The 16,539-nt window shown below is 29.9% G+C and overlaps 1 protein-coding gene across 1 annotated transcript in view; it reads right to left on the bottom strand.

Annotated features, from left to right (window-relative positions):
- Positions 1 to 16,539, bottom strand: part of LOC106469934 (vitellogenin receptor-like) — a 40,085-nt gene that overhangs the window by 3,649 nt on the left and 19,897 nt on the right. The window contains exons 2-10 of the mRNA XM_022399332.1: positions 13,896 to 14,133; positions 13,012 to 13,065; positions 12,543 to 12,655; positions 11,056 to 11,123; positions 4,346 to 4,512; positions 3,081 to 3,482; positions 1,226 to 1,408; positions 687 to 794; positions 230 to 346 (exon numbers count right to left, since the gene is read on the bottom strand). Coding sequence (XP_022255040.1) covers positions 230 to 346; positions 687 to 794; positions 1,226 to 1,408; positions 3,081 to 3,482; positions 4,346 to 4,512; positions 11,056 to 11,123; positions 12,543 to 12,569 — 1,072 coding nt within the window. The 5' untranslated portion in view covers positions 12,570 to 12,655; positions 13,012 to 13,065; positions 13,896 to 14,133. The remainder of the gene's footprint in view (positions 1 to 229; positions 347 to 686; positions 795 to 1,225; positions 1,409 to 3,080; positions 3,483 to 4,345; positions 4,513 to 11,055; positions 11,124 to 12,542; positions 12,656 to 13,011; positions 13,066 to 13,895; positions 14,134 to 16,539) is intronic.

Genomic DNA, 16,539 nt, shown 5'->3' with positions numbered 1-16,539 from the left:
TGTGTGTGTGTGTGTGTGTGTGTGTGTGTGTGTGTGTGTGTGTGTGTGTGTGTGTGTGTGTGTGTGTGTGTGTGTGTGTGTGTGTGTGTGTGAGAGAGAGAGAGAGAGATTTAATTTCTACACTTCCACCATGATTTTCTAATGTAGTTAACCAATAGTAAAACAGTTATTCCCATGTTTTGTATTCAATGTAAACATACTTTCTTTAAATTTTAAACGTGTTTCTTACCTAAGGAACAGTTACTTTCATCATTTCCATCCCAGCAATCATAGTAACCATCACACCGTTTAGAAAGTTCTATACAGGATGTCCTGTTTCCACAGTGAAACCCATTTTTAGAGCAAGCTGAAAAGATAAAAGTGGAAAGAGCTACTTGTAATTAGTGTTACATAAATATTAATATAATAGTAATTTTATTGATGCTGATATTAGTTTTCTATCAATTCTAAGCGAAGTCAACATAAATCCTAAAACTGTATTATCTCCCTCTCAAATATTTGAACTAAATACAGTGTTTTGTCATACAGTTTAAGTTATTACAAACACATATTCAGATAACCTTATATCAGTATCTTAGTCAATATTTTTTCTTTTCTATTATGCAAACAACAAAGAAATCACATTCTTCACTGAATAATCCCAATAACAGTATGTACAGACTGTATTGGTTAGAACTATTATTTACCACAATCTAATTCATCTGTGTCATCAAAACAATTCAAATGTCCATCACATCTTCTTTCTTTTGGGATACACAATCCATTACCACATTTCCACTCAGTCAATAAGCATTCTATGGAAGAGACCAAAAAACATTATAGCTGAATTCTGATGACTGGTACTATCATGTAGTTAGAAACTTCCACTTAAGTCATCTATAACTTTTTTATTAATTTAAAGCAACAAAAATAGCATACTTATTTTGTGATAAAATAATTTCCACACAGTAATGTAGTAAAATGTCCCATAGTGTCAGTACAATAACTTCACTCTAACATTTCTTTTCAATTCAAGTGTGTAGAAATTATTTTCTATACCATTAACTTTGAAATACACAGTCCTCTTGTTTCTCCCTTTTCTGAAATGTTATAATGGTATTTAAAGTTTCAAAGTTAAATAGTGTTGATAACCAATGTTATTTATTCATTCTATCACCTAAGCTCTAGCTTGTAAAATATTTTAGCCAATACTGAGAAACACAATACATAATTCTTGTGTTATCACCTGTTTCATCAACACACTGATAGGTAATATTGTCAAGTCTATCACACAGTTCATATGGACCATTACACCACCCTCCACAACCTCTGGAGTCTCCAGTGTCTCTAACAGGTACACAGTAAGGAACCAACTCTTCTGGCCTAAGGAGACAGATTTCTCCAACATGACACTCGTGACATGGCCGCCCTGAGAATGATAAATTATTCAATTGTACTTGATGTTCAATTTAAAATTTTTTAATTACAAAAACGTCAGAAAAGTTTAATACATACAGTAATTTTTTTTCCCAACTTTCCAAACATAAAATCAGGATTCCTCTTCAACCTGCAAGAGTTTAAAATAACTAGTAATAAAGTTAAAAAAGGAATAAAACTTAACATGCGAGTAAAACTTTGATGTCATTAAACTATTTTTTTAACAACTTATCAGGTTTCCAGCTTTATTAGATTTTCCAAAACTAACTACAAAGTCTTAATGTTTTAAGTTTTGATTCGTTTTTTTTCTATCATTACCATGTATATTTTAAGTAAGTTTCAGGTTATTGTCACCAGATAATTTTACACCAGGTGATTTCATTTGATCATCCAAATTATTTTACTTGAATATCACCAGATGACTTAAGATGTTTACTGTCAGAAGAATTCTCTACTTATTCACTAAATGATCTTACTCGATTATCGCCACTTTGCCATCACTAAATGATCTTTGATAATCAAGTAAAATCATTTAGTGATGACCAAGTAGCAAGATGGTGATAATCAAGTTCATCTTGCTACTTGGTCATCACTAAATGATTTTACTTGATTATCACCATCTTGCTACTTGGTCATCACTAAATGATTTTATTCGATTATCACCATCTTGCTACTTGGTCATCACTAAATGATTTTATTCGATTATCACCATCTTGCTACTTGGTCATCACTAAATGATTTTACTTGATTATCACCATCTTGCTACTTGGTCATCACTAAATGATTTTACTTGATTATCATCATTTTGCTACTTTGGTCATCACTAGATAATTTTACTCCATTATCATCATTTTGCTACTTGGTCATCACTAGATAATTTTACTCCGTTATCATCATTTTGCTACTTTGGTCATCACTAGATAATCTGACTCCATTATTATCATTTTGCTACTTTGGTCATCACTAGATAATTTTACTCCGTTATCATCATTTTGCTACTTTGGTCATCACTAGATAATTTTTACTCCATTATTATCATTTTGCTACTTTGGTCATCACTAGATAATTTTACTTCATTATTATCATTTTCGTACTTGGTCATCAGTAGATAATTTTACTTCATTATTATCATTTTCGTACTTGGTCATCAGTAGATAATTTTACTTCATTATTATCATTTTCGTACTTGGTCATCAGTAGATAATTTTACTTCATTATTATCATTTTCGTACTTGGTCATCAGTAGATAATTTTACTTCATTATTATAATTTTCCTACTTGGTCATCACTATATAATTCTACTCAACTAAAAGAAACTCGGTAAGAACATCATTAAATGATATAAAACCAACATTCTAAATTACCTGAAAAAGAAGACAGTACTAGTAATTAGAAAAAAAATTATTTTTTAGTGCTCAGAAAAGCATTACCTTTTCTTCCATTATTCAGAAGAGTGTATCAATTAATAAAGAACATAAAACTTAACTCAATCAATATAATATGAAGCAATTTCATGTTAAAACTATTAATACTTCTTAGCATAATAAATGTCTGCATACCAAGAGCTGTTATAGCAATTAAAAACCACAAAACAGGTTGGACTGGAATTGAATACTAAGTAAGAAACAATGCTTAATATACCTGCTTCCGTGAATTATACTTACGATTATTAATACTAAGATTTTTATAACGTTCAGTCACTGTTGATGACAAAGGATTTTGAGTTGTGACTCCTTTATTTATGGCAGACACAGATTTTGCAATAGGTTCAGATGTGATGGCAGTGGTGGCAAACACAGATGTTGCAGGTATTATACTAGTGGTGAGATGTGGTGAGGAACTGGTGTTGATTACTAGAATTCTCTTTGTTGAAACATTCAATGAAGAACAAACACATTTTTGTTTTTCAACTGTAAGTCCTTCTTGCCACTGACAGGCTTTGTTATTAAGCACATTCCTCTTTTCATCAATATTTAGGCAATCACGTAACCTTCTCTTGGTAAGGCTTGGGTCACACTGATTGTTTTGGCTACAAGATGACCACTGACCCCATGATGACCAAGTTGCTGAATAAAAACATGTTTCTTTTAATAGTTGTAAATTTATTAGTTATGTAGAATAACATATGTTTACCTAATACAAAAAGGTTAATATTATAACACTTTAAAAATCAAAGTTAGGGAAGAAAAGCCCATCATATTCTAGAGGACCCACTCTTTGCAAGTCAACATCCTTGTTATGTAGTGCAAGATGTTTAACGTGGATGAATAGACATGACAGTTTTTCTGACTTAATATATTACTACTCTGCAAACTCATTTTTAGTTTTAAAAAAAGTAAAGTTATAAATGCTGCAGAAGACGCGTATTATTTGAAGAATTATGTTCTAGAACTCTTATAAGGGTTAATCCTTTGGAAACTTTTAGAGCAACTTTAGAAAAATATAAATATCCATAATTCACGTAAACCTACAACACATTACATCTTAAATGAACAATGACAAATATAGATATTTCATATTTGTTAAAAATACCATCTGCTACATTGTTCTGTTTTACTGTTTAAGTGTATTAGTTTATGGTAGTTAGTGTTTGCATTAGTGTCGTACTCTTTGTTAAACCCAAAAGTGGCATTAAAACAAGCTACCATATTATACATACATTATATTTTTTCATCAATATAAATTATTACTAATAATCTAAATGCCATCTTTAGTGCTAAGTTTTACAATCAAATCTGTACCACTCACAAATCTTACATTTAATTTTTACAGCATGTTCATATGAAAATTACGAAACTTCTTGAATCTCTTTTTTTATTTCATCATTGTTATGCTAATTTCTAAATATTTATATGATAACTATAAGCATCAAGTTATTTTCTATGCTAATTATTAAATGCTTATATGATATACACATTCACTAACTCACCACTGGGCCTAAATATCACAGATTCCATGTCAACTTTGAGCAGTCCACCCACCAAGAAACCATTGTTCTGTTCCAGGCTTTGTCTGAATACCTGCCCTACATTCTCAATAGTGTTATGTACTATGGTCTTCAAGAAAATACGACAATTTACAATGATGCTTCCTGGCCTAATTTGAATATAAAAGAGATATATAAAATTTACTTTGTTCACAGTTAACTACAAAACAGTTCCATTCAACTTACATACATTTTTAAAACACATAAATCTAATCTATTGCATTTTTGAAAAAATTACAGAAAAATATTCTACCATTTGCATTATAGTCTAAAATTACTTGTAAGCTTTATGTTATAAATTTCAAATCTATACAAACATTTAAAACTCTTTAAAATTCATTACTCATCCTTCTCCAATGTAATATTTACTCCCATAGAACAAAATAAGAAATACACAAACTGAAGTCATTGTTTAAACTGATTTTCAGCAAAATAAAAACTAATCTCCACCAAGTAAATAAAATTATTTGTACTTATTAATAAAGAACAGCAGTGTAAGACTCTCTTAAAAATACACATTATTTTAAAAATGTACCTAACCATACACATTGTGTTACATCACACAACTTTATAACCATAAACACATGAATTCAACAGTGATAAACATGTCAGTTTTACAAAAAAAAATACAAAATACACTGGCATAATTAGTTCTTTGTATATGAATGTGACAAATTCATAGTTAAATTTTTTTTTATTTTTGTTTCATAATAATTTTTGAAATGAATTTTCAATATCTCACAGAGCATAAAACTACCAAAAACTAATTTAGGAAATATATGATTAATCTAGCCACATTTTGCACAATCACAGATATGTTAAGATTGAAAAAAAATTCTTTATTCATTACAAAGTCTATTACTTTTAGGATTCAATGAATGTTTTTCAAAATGATAGCTTATAAACTTAAGCTTTTTTTGCTGAAAACATCATATAATAATAAGCTTCCTTATTCAACACATATCTTTCATTCATCAAGTATGTTTACTATGCTTAAATTTACTAACTTTTTTTTAGGTAGTGTGTGTGTGTGTCTTATATATATAGCTCTAATACTATCAGTTACATTAATTGTCAATAGGTGATTATATCAACACTTTAGAATAATAACAAACTTAATATAAAACAACATTTATAATACAACTAAAATTAAACAATTATTTTCCATTACCAGTCCCAGCTGTCAACATTAAGTCATAACTCTTTGTTTGTAATGCTGTCTTTGTCAGAAGCTCTCGACTCTCTGTTGGTAATGTTTAAATTGGCTCAGTGGTTTGTCTCAAGCAGAAATCTTGAGTTCAAATCAAAGTCGAGAGGTGATGTTTTATAACTTTTATAATTATTAACTTATCATGTTTAGATAAAGATATTACAATATTAGGAAAAACCACAACAACTTCACAGTTTATATTAGGGATTTGAATTATTTGTTAACATTCAATTACAAAAACTGTGTGCCACAGCATTTATATTGCTTAACTATCATATGGAAGTCTCACTTTCAAATCCCAGTCAAGTCAGGATTTTATGTTTATTTTTCTTACTAGCAGAAATACCACCTTACAGGCAACTATTTGTGCTAGTAATTAGTAATTGTTGCATTCATACCTCATTGTAAGAAACTGTAAAAAGTGAACATTTTCTAAAAAAGTATTGTAGTTGTGAAAGTATCTTTTTGTGGAAAGTACTGCATGGGAAAAGTGTTCAAATTGTGCTCTTTAGTCATACACAACTCAATGCATCAAAATGATTCAAAGTACAAAGCTCAAAATTGTCATAAATGTTACTGATATAAACTGTATTGTTTTTATATATTAAAAATGTTACCATTTATTCAAAAAATAAGTTTTTAGTACTAAATTTAAAAATTACATCAATAAAGATATAATCAAACCCTCATGTACAGTCCTAGTGAAAGTCATGTTCTTGTTGTGAGAAGAGTACTTTTATTTAAAATTATGTTCCGTTATAAAGAAATGGTTGCTGTACATACCATAGTTATTTTTCTAATTGTCTGAATCTTCAATACCCAAAATATTATTTTTATTGTTTTGTTTGTGATGCCATTCAATAGACGGTGTCACATGCATTAAGCCTCAAACACCGCCTCTCGTATTGAGATCTTGTATTTCAGCACAACAGACAACACCATTGTATTTATTATTTCAGTCACATTAACAGATAGATAGCTAGATGGCCACGCCATTGCTCTATTATAGTAAGTTTGTTATACTTACTTTTTTTATATACACTTATCATCATATTTACGACAAGTTCTTTGAATATTAAAAAAAATAATACAATTATGGATTAAATCAGGAATAATGTTTGATTACCTAATAAACATCACTGCCTGTGTCAAGAACAACTTAAATATATATTCAACCTACTAGATGGGGATACAATAGATTATTACCACCGCCACCAAAAGTGGACGGAGGTTTTTTTCTCACCCCCTATGTGCGAGTGTATGTGTTTGTGAGCAAGATTTCTCGAAAACAGCTGAATGGATTTAGACGAAAATTGCTATACACTTAGAAGTGGTTAGTTTTTGGAGGGTCAAGATCACAACAAGATTATGAAAATCCCTACCTGTTAATATGGTGACCGATTTTCACTATTTTTGCTCCATAACTCAGTCAAAAAATATCGGGTTTTGATGAAACTTAGTAGACATATGTAGCATATTATTCCTCGTTGCCCTGCCAAAAATTATCTGTGTCCGTTGATAATGACCGACACATTTCGTATCTTTTGAGTGCCAAATATGACAAACACTGTGTGGCAGAGGTATGCACTCTATTGAGTGCCCCTCTAATTATTAATGTTTTTTGCCTTAGATAAGATTTTTAACAAATTTAGTCAACAATTTGTTTAGCATTTTTATGAAAAGTTATATCTTCGTGCATTTTCCCTTTACCATAAAATACATTACCTTTGTCATCACAATTAATTTGTTTGTTTGTTTTGAATTTTGTGCAAAGCTACACCAGGGCTATCTGCGCTAGTCGTCCATAATTTAGCAGTGTAAGACAAGAGGGAAGGCAGCTAGCCATCACCACCCATCACCAACTCTTGGGCTACTCTTTTACCAATGAATAGTGGGATTGACCGTCACATTATAATGCCCCCAAGGCTGAAAGGGCGAGCATCTTTGGTGTGACGGGGATTCAAACCTGCAGATTGCGAATCGAAGACCCTAACCACCTGGCCATGCCGGACCCTCACAATTAATTAATCACAGGGTCAGACATTTGACCATGTAGGAATATTTCTTAAAGAACAAGTTTTTTCATTGTTAAATTTATAAGGCTTTATCAAAAAGCGGATTTCAACATAACATAAAAATATACATAAATCAAAATTCTGTAAGGACCACTTACAGAAGATAACCAAATATACACAACAAATGTTTTTTGTGAAATACTAGAAAACGAATAAACATTATTTATAGATATATTATTACTAGAATTTTTAGACTACATGTTCATAAAATATTTATTTAGATTTAATTTTCAGAAGAAAAATTATTCAGCATTTACCATCATATGACCAGCAGACAGCTAATGTTACAAACATTTAGAGTACTTTTAGCACACCATAGTTATTAACTAATAAATTGAAATATACAATTATAATAATTATTTGCTAAATAAGTAAATAAGGGCAAAGTTTATTTATATTAAGAGTCAAACTGATTTACATTATTTTTTGGTTGATGATAAGTATTTACTGCTTTAGTTAATTATTTAAAATTTGTAATTAGTTTGTGTAACTACATGTGGTGTATTTTGTAGTGTGGTACAAGTAATTAATAGTAACAGTATTAATTACTACAAATAGAGAAATTAGTGCAAGATTTATCTACAATTTTATCTATAAACTGTCAAATAGCTTATTTTTAGTTAAGTACACAAATATTATGTGACTAGATTGGTAATATAGAAATAACACTAGCATACCATCAGTATGGTTATGTAGTTCAAGATTGGTAAATAATTTATATGGTGCAAGAGGTGCCTAAATTAGATTGTTTGAAAATTGTTATTTTCAAGAGGATTGTAAAGTAACAATACAGTACACTACACTTAAAGAGTTTGCTTAATTTAGGATAAGTTAGATCTGTTTGGGGAAGACTGCTTTACTAGATTGAGAAAGTAGCAGAAGTCATGTAAAATAGACAATAAATAAAAAAGTTGTGTAATTTTTAATTTTGAGAATGGTGAGAATGTGAGTGTTCATTTTACAACAGTGCACAGTAGTAAAATAGTTAAGGCTACAGACACAGATTCAGTTAGCACTTAGAAACCAGTCTTGAATAAATTTAGACCTTTGGTCACTTGAAATGAGGACTGAGCCAATCAAAAGGTTTACATAGTAAGGGACCTTCTCATCAAACATACTGATTTAGTTATTTGTCATGGGGAGCATAGAAAGACTAGGAAAGATTTGTTTGTCAAGTACTAAAGTACAGAACATTACAGAGAACATTGACAGTTTATTTTCTGGTAATAATGGGGGAGCGTTTTCTTTTTGTAGTGTATGTAGGTGCAACTGATGTTAGAAGTCATAACATATGCTCTTTCAGGTTAGATGTAGGAATGAATTATGTAGCAAAATCCAAGGCTTAAATGAAAGACTGTCAGAAATGTACATAAGCTGGCTAAGTACTTGGATGTGTGGGAAAGCTCTAAAGAATTTTATTAAGAATAGTTTAAACTAAACTTTCATATAGTGATGAGGGAGTTCTGGAAACTGAGAATAAACAAACTTATTGGATAAAAATAGAGCATTCAAGAGTTCAGATTTGAAGTTGAAATGGAAGAATGGCTGTGTGAGAACCACAGAACCTAATACACAGTCTGATATGCTAACCACTAGGCCATGCTTGGTCCAACTGGTGAGAGAGAAAGGTATCTCAAATTATTAAGGATGGTTTTCTAAACCAATTGATTAGGGAGCCAACCATAACAGATATCGTTATTAATTTATTGTTAACCATTAATGCAAATGTGGTAAGAAGAGTTTAAGTGATGGAACATTTGGGAAAGAATGAACACTGCATAATTTGATGTTTTGCTACATATTCACATAAAAAAAATTCAATTTTAGTTCCAAATTTGCAGAAAGCAAAGTTTGAGACCAAAAGACAAGATTTATAACTAGTTAATTGTGATAATGATTAAAATATGATATTGGACAGATATAGAAAATGTTTTTAAACATTCAAGGGAGCTAAAAAACAGCTGGCTAGTAGCATTAAAATTAACAGTAAGGCTTTTAATGTTTTCCTCTTTTCTGTTTTTAGAGGATAGGATGATAGGAATATTCCTGACCTTAAGTATTCTATAGGAAATAATAGAACTTCTGAACTTATAGACATTAATCGTTTGGAAGTGACTGATTAAAAATAAAGCACAAAGTCAAGAAATGTATTTGGTAGATCAACAGAAAAAGCCCAAGGATTTGGAAGTTGCTAATGTTACTCCTATTGTTAAAGGATTGAGAAAATTGTTATTCTGCAAATTCTAGGCCAGTTGGAAGATATTCTACAGAGTTATAAAAAGAGTTCTGGAAATAATTTAACCAAGTAAATGTAAAAGGAGGCCAATCTTCCTTACTAATCTGTTAACTTATTTTTGAAGATGTTCCTTATCACCTGGATGAGAGAAAAAGTATGGATTTGGTGGTTTTAGATTTTCATAATGTTTTTTGAAAAGATGTCGTACAGAAGATTAGCTAAAAAAACCACATTGTTAGATGTAGTGGAAGGACCAGTTAACTGGACTCAATAAAAAACAAAATGTTATCAATGGAGTCTAGTTGAACTGGAGCTTGATGTGCCTCAGGGGTCAGTGTTTAAGGCTATGCTTTTTCTTATTTGCATTAATGATATTGATAGGGGTGTAATTAGTGACTTAGCATTTTTTACTGATGACACTAAATTCTTTGGTATTTCTAGCTGCAGAGGATAATGAGGTGTTAAAAAATAACTTGGATCAATTGATAATTTGTACAAGTAGTTGAGAAATGACCTTTAATTAATATTAAGTGTAAGATAATGCACATGAGTTATCATAATTTGGACCACATGTTTAATATAAATGGAAACCCACTCAACAGCATAACTGGAAATTATCTGGAGGACATAAGTTTAAAATCTGGAAAAAACAGGCTAAGCTTCAGTTTATTTTCTTCTGACAGGAAAATTTGTTTATGGAATGATTTGTGATCAGAAGTTGTGGAGGTCAGCTCCTTACAAGACTTTGAGGGGGAATTGATGAATTTCTATAAAAGAATAGGGTGAACTTGATTTTTACTTTTCTTTTTCTTTGGGGGTTGAGTGTACAGGGACAGTCTTGAAGAATCAAAGGGACCCTCGTTATTCATTGGTCCTTGTAAGAGAAATATGTGAACCATTAGACAGACTTCATTAATTAAAGAAATGTGAGCAGTTAACTAACTTAATGTGGACAATGTTAACTTAGATACTGACAAATGATGATCATATATCTTGTCAGTAACTAAAGAAGGTATGTTGATACATGAGTATATTTAGTCAATATCTCATTTACGTTATAGCATTTTTTTCCAGACTGGCTTCTAAAACAATAATGCAACTTTCAGAAAACATCATACATGATACTACTCACCTAAATTTCATAATGACAGTCTTATTATACACACTTTCTAAAGGACTTTGTTCAAATAGTCTGTCAATCTAAAAGAAATACAAAATATTTCTACAGCACAAAGGGAAATGTCTTATTGTAGCTACTGCTTTATACAATATGAAGTATATATACAATGTAACAAATTTATTATTATATATTTATTTTAATATCAACGTTTGTTTAGATTAAGTTTATATTTTTAAACATGAGTAGCTTATACTGTTAAATGTGTATTGTGAAACTTCCGCCTATCCTCCAAAGTTGTAGAAGGTCCTCAATAGTAAGAATCAACAATATATGTATATACGTAAATGGTTAAATATAGCTCAGTATTGTTACTTAAAACTGAAATTTCTAGAACGCCTCTACACATCTATAAATATAACCAACCTGACGAGCCAAAAAAAGAGAGTATCTATTATCAGTTCGCTATAGTCAGTGTGCTATAAACTTTGGAAACTACAGCTGTGATTGTTATAACACTAATCAATCGGAAGACTTCAGATATTTGGCCAGGAACCTTTACAAAGTTCGAACATTACAAATCATTTAACTTCAGTAGATTCTCATTGGACAAAATTCAATAGATTCTCTCTTTTACAAAATATTATATAAATTCATTGTGGAAAACTCTATGTGTGTGGCCAATAAATAACGAAGGACAAAGCTAGCTAGCTTCCCGTTAAGTGAAATACGTCAACTGGTAATCAACTCACTCATCATGAACCCTAGATAAGATACCAAAGAAATTCCAAATTAAAAGGAAGACTTTTGTTTATAAATCATTGTTTGTAATAACTATTTGTAATAATTGTTATTGTAAATTGTATTGTTTTGTGTATATTAAAACGTATTTGTGTTAAAAAAGAAGACTGTGTGTATCAATCTTGTTGGCAAATATCATAAATTGACTATATATCGGCTTTTACTTAACTACTAAATCCAAATTACAATTTAACTACTAAATTCAAATTTATCAGTTAACTGAATTTCAGGCTATTTGAAATTTAATACTTTACAATAATTACAAAAATTTTTTTATTATTAACTTTTTCAGAGAATCTTTTGCAACCTAGTCTAATTACTATATAAATATAGAGGAACTTTATCAGTAATTATCTCAGCTACAAAATTTACAACAAAATCTTAAGCACGACTGCTTTAAATGTGCAAATAAGTCCAATATTATTTTTATATAATAATTCACTTTAAGGAGACTAATAAAATAGGTTAATCATCTATCTCTTGCCAGATTACAAGCACCCGATTCCCAAAATATTACCAAGTAATCATTTTTAACTCTTCAGAAAATAGTTTCTATAAATTTTTGACAACTTTTCATATTATTTAAAAATTATCAGAAATAAACTGTTCTGAGGACAAAATTATGGGCAAGACAGAATGAAACTATTGCTACTAGTTTTATGTAAAATACACTTACTTCCAGGGCAAAACAAAATACTTACAGAATACAAAAGTTCCCTTTCCATCATTAAATACGACAGGCTGGAGTTACTCTTTAGTCCTGGGATGAAATCTCTGTTTGTAACCTTAAACTCTCCATCTACTGTTTTAATAGCTAAAAAATTATATAAGAAATTCAGTTATTTTCAATGACTTATTATTAACTTAATTACAGCTACGATATAATTAATTATTACCCACTTTTCTTTACCACAAATAAAATAAGTTGTTAAAGATATTTCTACTCATTTTAGCTTAATTTTGAGTGCTAGATTAAAAAATAGAAATATAATATAAATACAGCACTAAAGTCAAATCATTAAACATTTTTTAGATTACCTTTTTAAGCTCTGGTCAAAAGATTTTCAGTGAATTCATATTTTTAATTGTATAAGCTTAAATGACATAGTGCTAAAAGCACAAGACAGTAATTACTACATAATAAAGTATCGTTAGTATAGTAAAACTTACATCTTGGTTCTGAAAGTCTGTAGCTTATTTCCTTCTGGTGTGATTTGGTATTATCTAAAATAAAATAAAGTTAGTTATTCTACTATATTTATAAAATCCTTAAAGTCAGTACTGACACATTTATGAAAGAAACAGTGGATTCTGACTTAATGATTGTTAAAAGCATTTTGGATGATGCTTCATTCAAGACTTTCGAAACATTAGGAAAAATTTTAATTTTCTCTACTTTGGCATTCAACTACCTAGCTTTGAGCAATTGGATTTACCCTAATGTATTCTTTTGCTACCATAAAAACAATGGTATGAAAACTGTCCTTTTAGTTTCAAGCCTATATATTATCATTTAAAGCATGTTGATGATATTTTTGTCATCTTTAATGATCCTGAACATGTTGATAAGTTTGACATATCCTAATAGTCAACACAAATATCAGGTCTTCCTTTATTGGATATATTAAGTAAAATTTATAGACAATAATAACAACAAGTTTCAATGTAATGTGCACAAAAACAACAAAAATAATTTATTGGTTTGGATTTTAATTTTTTTCAGCTTCATTCTAGAATTGGTTCACACAGATTTCAATCAAATATTGATTCAATGTGTTAAAAAATCATGCACTAACATAGTTATATATCTTCATCTAGTTTGAAAAAAATGTAAAAGGTCTAAATAGTAAAAATGGTACATTCCTAAAAAAATTTTATCAATAGTATTGTAAATACTAAAAAACATGTAATAGGTGGGATGAAGCAATGAAAGAAGTTTACATATTAAATACTTGTTTAATTAATAAACCGGGGCCGAAGATCAATGAAACGAATTCAGCGGTCTATTTTTATGAATAGATTAAACTAAAAAAAGACATTTTTTTAATGCTCACCAACAACAAAATAAACCCCTGCAACAAGTCCTGCACCAATTAACAGTAGCAAGACAAACAACAAAATAAAACGATTTCGTCGAGAAGTGGTATCAAAGTTTCCAAACAACAACGTCCAAGCCCAACATGTCTGTTTTCTCAACTTCGCAGGAGGTGAGGTTGTGCTAGAACTTCCTATAAAACTTTTATTTAATGATGTAGGTGACGAATATTGGTAGCGATAGGCATGGTTGTCTGCCTAAAATAAATGATATACCTTCATTACAATGTAACGTGCATTTTTAGAATTTAGCAAACATGTAAAAATTATGTCACACTTTTATTTCATAGAACTTAGTAGCAATTACTACTTTAACAGATTAATACATATAAAACTATCACCAAGCGGCTTATGAATAGAGAAATATTAATCCCTGAATGAACCTATATGGTAATTATTCGATTTCAGAAATATGCACTCTCTCTCTCTCTATACATATATATATATATATATATATATAGAGAGAGAGAGAGAGAGAGAGTTATGGGAGATAATGAAAAAAGTGTTCAAAATTGGTAAAACACACGTCTATGACAAAAACTTTATTATTATTATTTGCATCTTTACAGGCAGAAGCTCTTAGTCATATGTATACATAATAAGAGGTATAGCTTCATAACTATTATATCAATTACACACACAGAGAGAGAATTTGAAAAAAATGTGTCAAAATGGCACGTTCCCACACAAGCTTTGTCAACAATACTGCAAAATACTTGGAAACGTGTATTAAGTGGGAGGAAATGGTTAATAAAGTTTACGTAAAACATACTTTATTATCATTATTATTAATCTGAGACCGAACACAAATGAAGAATAAAAGTTAACTATCACTGGGGAGGAAGAGAATAATAATCCATTACCCTCCGAGAATAAAACAGTTGTTTGTCTGCATTGTTTACAGATACTTTAACATAATGTGACTTATGAGAAATTAGCGAGCAAAACGCTTTGAATTACATGCACACAAAATATTATATGAAAAATTAAGTTTTTAAAATGTTATAATTTGTTCGTAGCTTCACAAATAAGTTAATTTTTAAGGAGTATATTTAAGAAAGGTAAAGATTAACTACCGTATTTTTATATTTTAACCCCTTACCCAAAAATAAATTGCAATATAAATGAAATATGGTGTATTTGATCGAACATTGTATGCTCTTGAAAATGTAAAAAGCCTTACACTCATATTGTAACATTCTAAATAGTACAAAGTTTGCGAGCTGGTGGGGTATACAAGTGAAACAACAATTTTAATATTTTACCCCAAAAACGATATATAATCCGCATCAGTGTGTGTAATTGTTTTGGTAAATATGTAAAAACTGTAATATTAGTTTAAATAGGTATTTTTTAACTGCAAATAGTTTTTCATTTTTAAAACCGAACAGGATTTTTTTTAAATGTCCTAATGCATTTAGGATTAATTAAATAGAGCATTGCTCTGAAATGACACTTTTGACATCGCGAATTTAGTACTCATGGTGATTTAATAGTGGCACAGCGGTATGTCTGCGGACTTACAACGCTAGAAACCGGGTTTCGATACCCGTGGTTGGCAGAGCACAGATAGCCCATTGTGTAGCTTTGTGCTTACCGTTAAACAAACAAATAAATAGTTATAAAAAAACTTAACTGTGTGACTTAATTGTTTTAAATTATGTAATAGCGAAAATCCTACAAAAAGTATACGTGTAAATATTAGCGTAACTTTAAGTTTATCATTCTTAAAAACACAAGAGTATTTTAACACTGCCATTATTTCAATTTTATCCATTTCATCGTTCAAATTGAACTAATACATAACTCAATGAGATTACTGAAAAAAATTAAAATTAATATTCTTGATCAATAAGAGTTGTCACTGTTAACTTTCTACAGAAACTTATGTGAACATGTTTCGTTTTTTCAACACCATCATATACTATCTTAAGTATGCAAATCTAAATATCAGAAAAAGGAAATGCCATCACGCTAATACAGCAGCTGGAAGAAGATATGAGACGTATTAGAATTTTCGTAGTTATCAATATATCAGAGTGTGAGAAGCTCTACAGACCAAATCACAATAACTAAGTACGTTGAAGATTTCTTTTTACTGTACTTCATTTCACTATAAACATCCTTCGAGAAGGGCGTTCTTCGATATCCGGATTTAATACTGACATTGACCTATGACCTAGTTTTGTGATGTTATATGCAACATTATTTTTAGTATTCATTTGTTGTTTACCCGAGTCCTTGACCTACACCTCGCTAAAGCACAGAGTTAGTTTTACCTTATGTTTCCCACCACGTACGATATGTATTAGCGAATTATTACAGATAATGTTCATTAAGCATGCGAATATAATGCATTGCTCCACACATGCCTTACATATAATATAAGAATAAAAGAAAGAAAATAAAATAAAACACACGAGTGTTAAATTGCAGTTTATCACTACAAGAGTATGATTTGAGGATAATCCATGATAACATTTGTGCCGATGTACTTTCATGCACTATGTAATTTTATGATCATAAGGTTCTTTGTATTTATTGTGTTTGTATACTGTAATGATTATTGAAGTGGTATAATCTTTTGAATAATGTATTATATAT

Source organism: Limulus polyphemus, unplaced genomic scaffold, assembly GCF_000517525.1.
Source record: "Limulus polyphemus unplaced genomic scaffold, Limulus_polyphemus-2.1.2 Scaffold100, whole genome shotgun sequence".
In the NCBI taxonomy this organism is placed as follows: Eukaryota; Metazoa; Arthropoda; class Merostomata; order Xiphosura; family Limulidae; genus Limulus; species Limulus polyphemus.
Note: the sequence above shows the minus strand (reverse complement) of the source record. Positions and strands in the feature narration are given on the sequence as shown.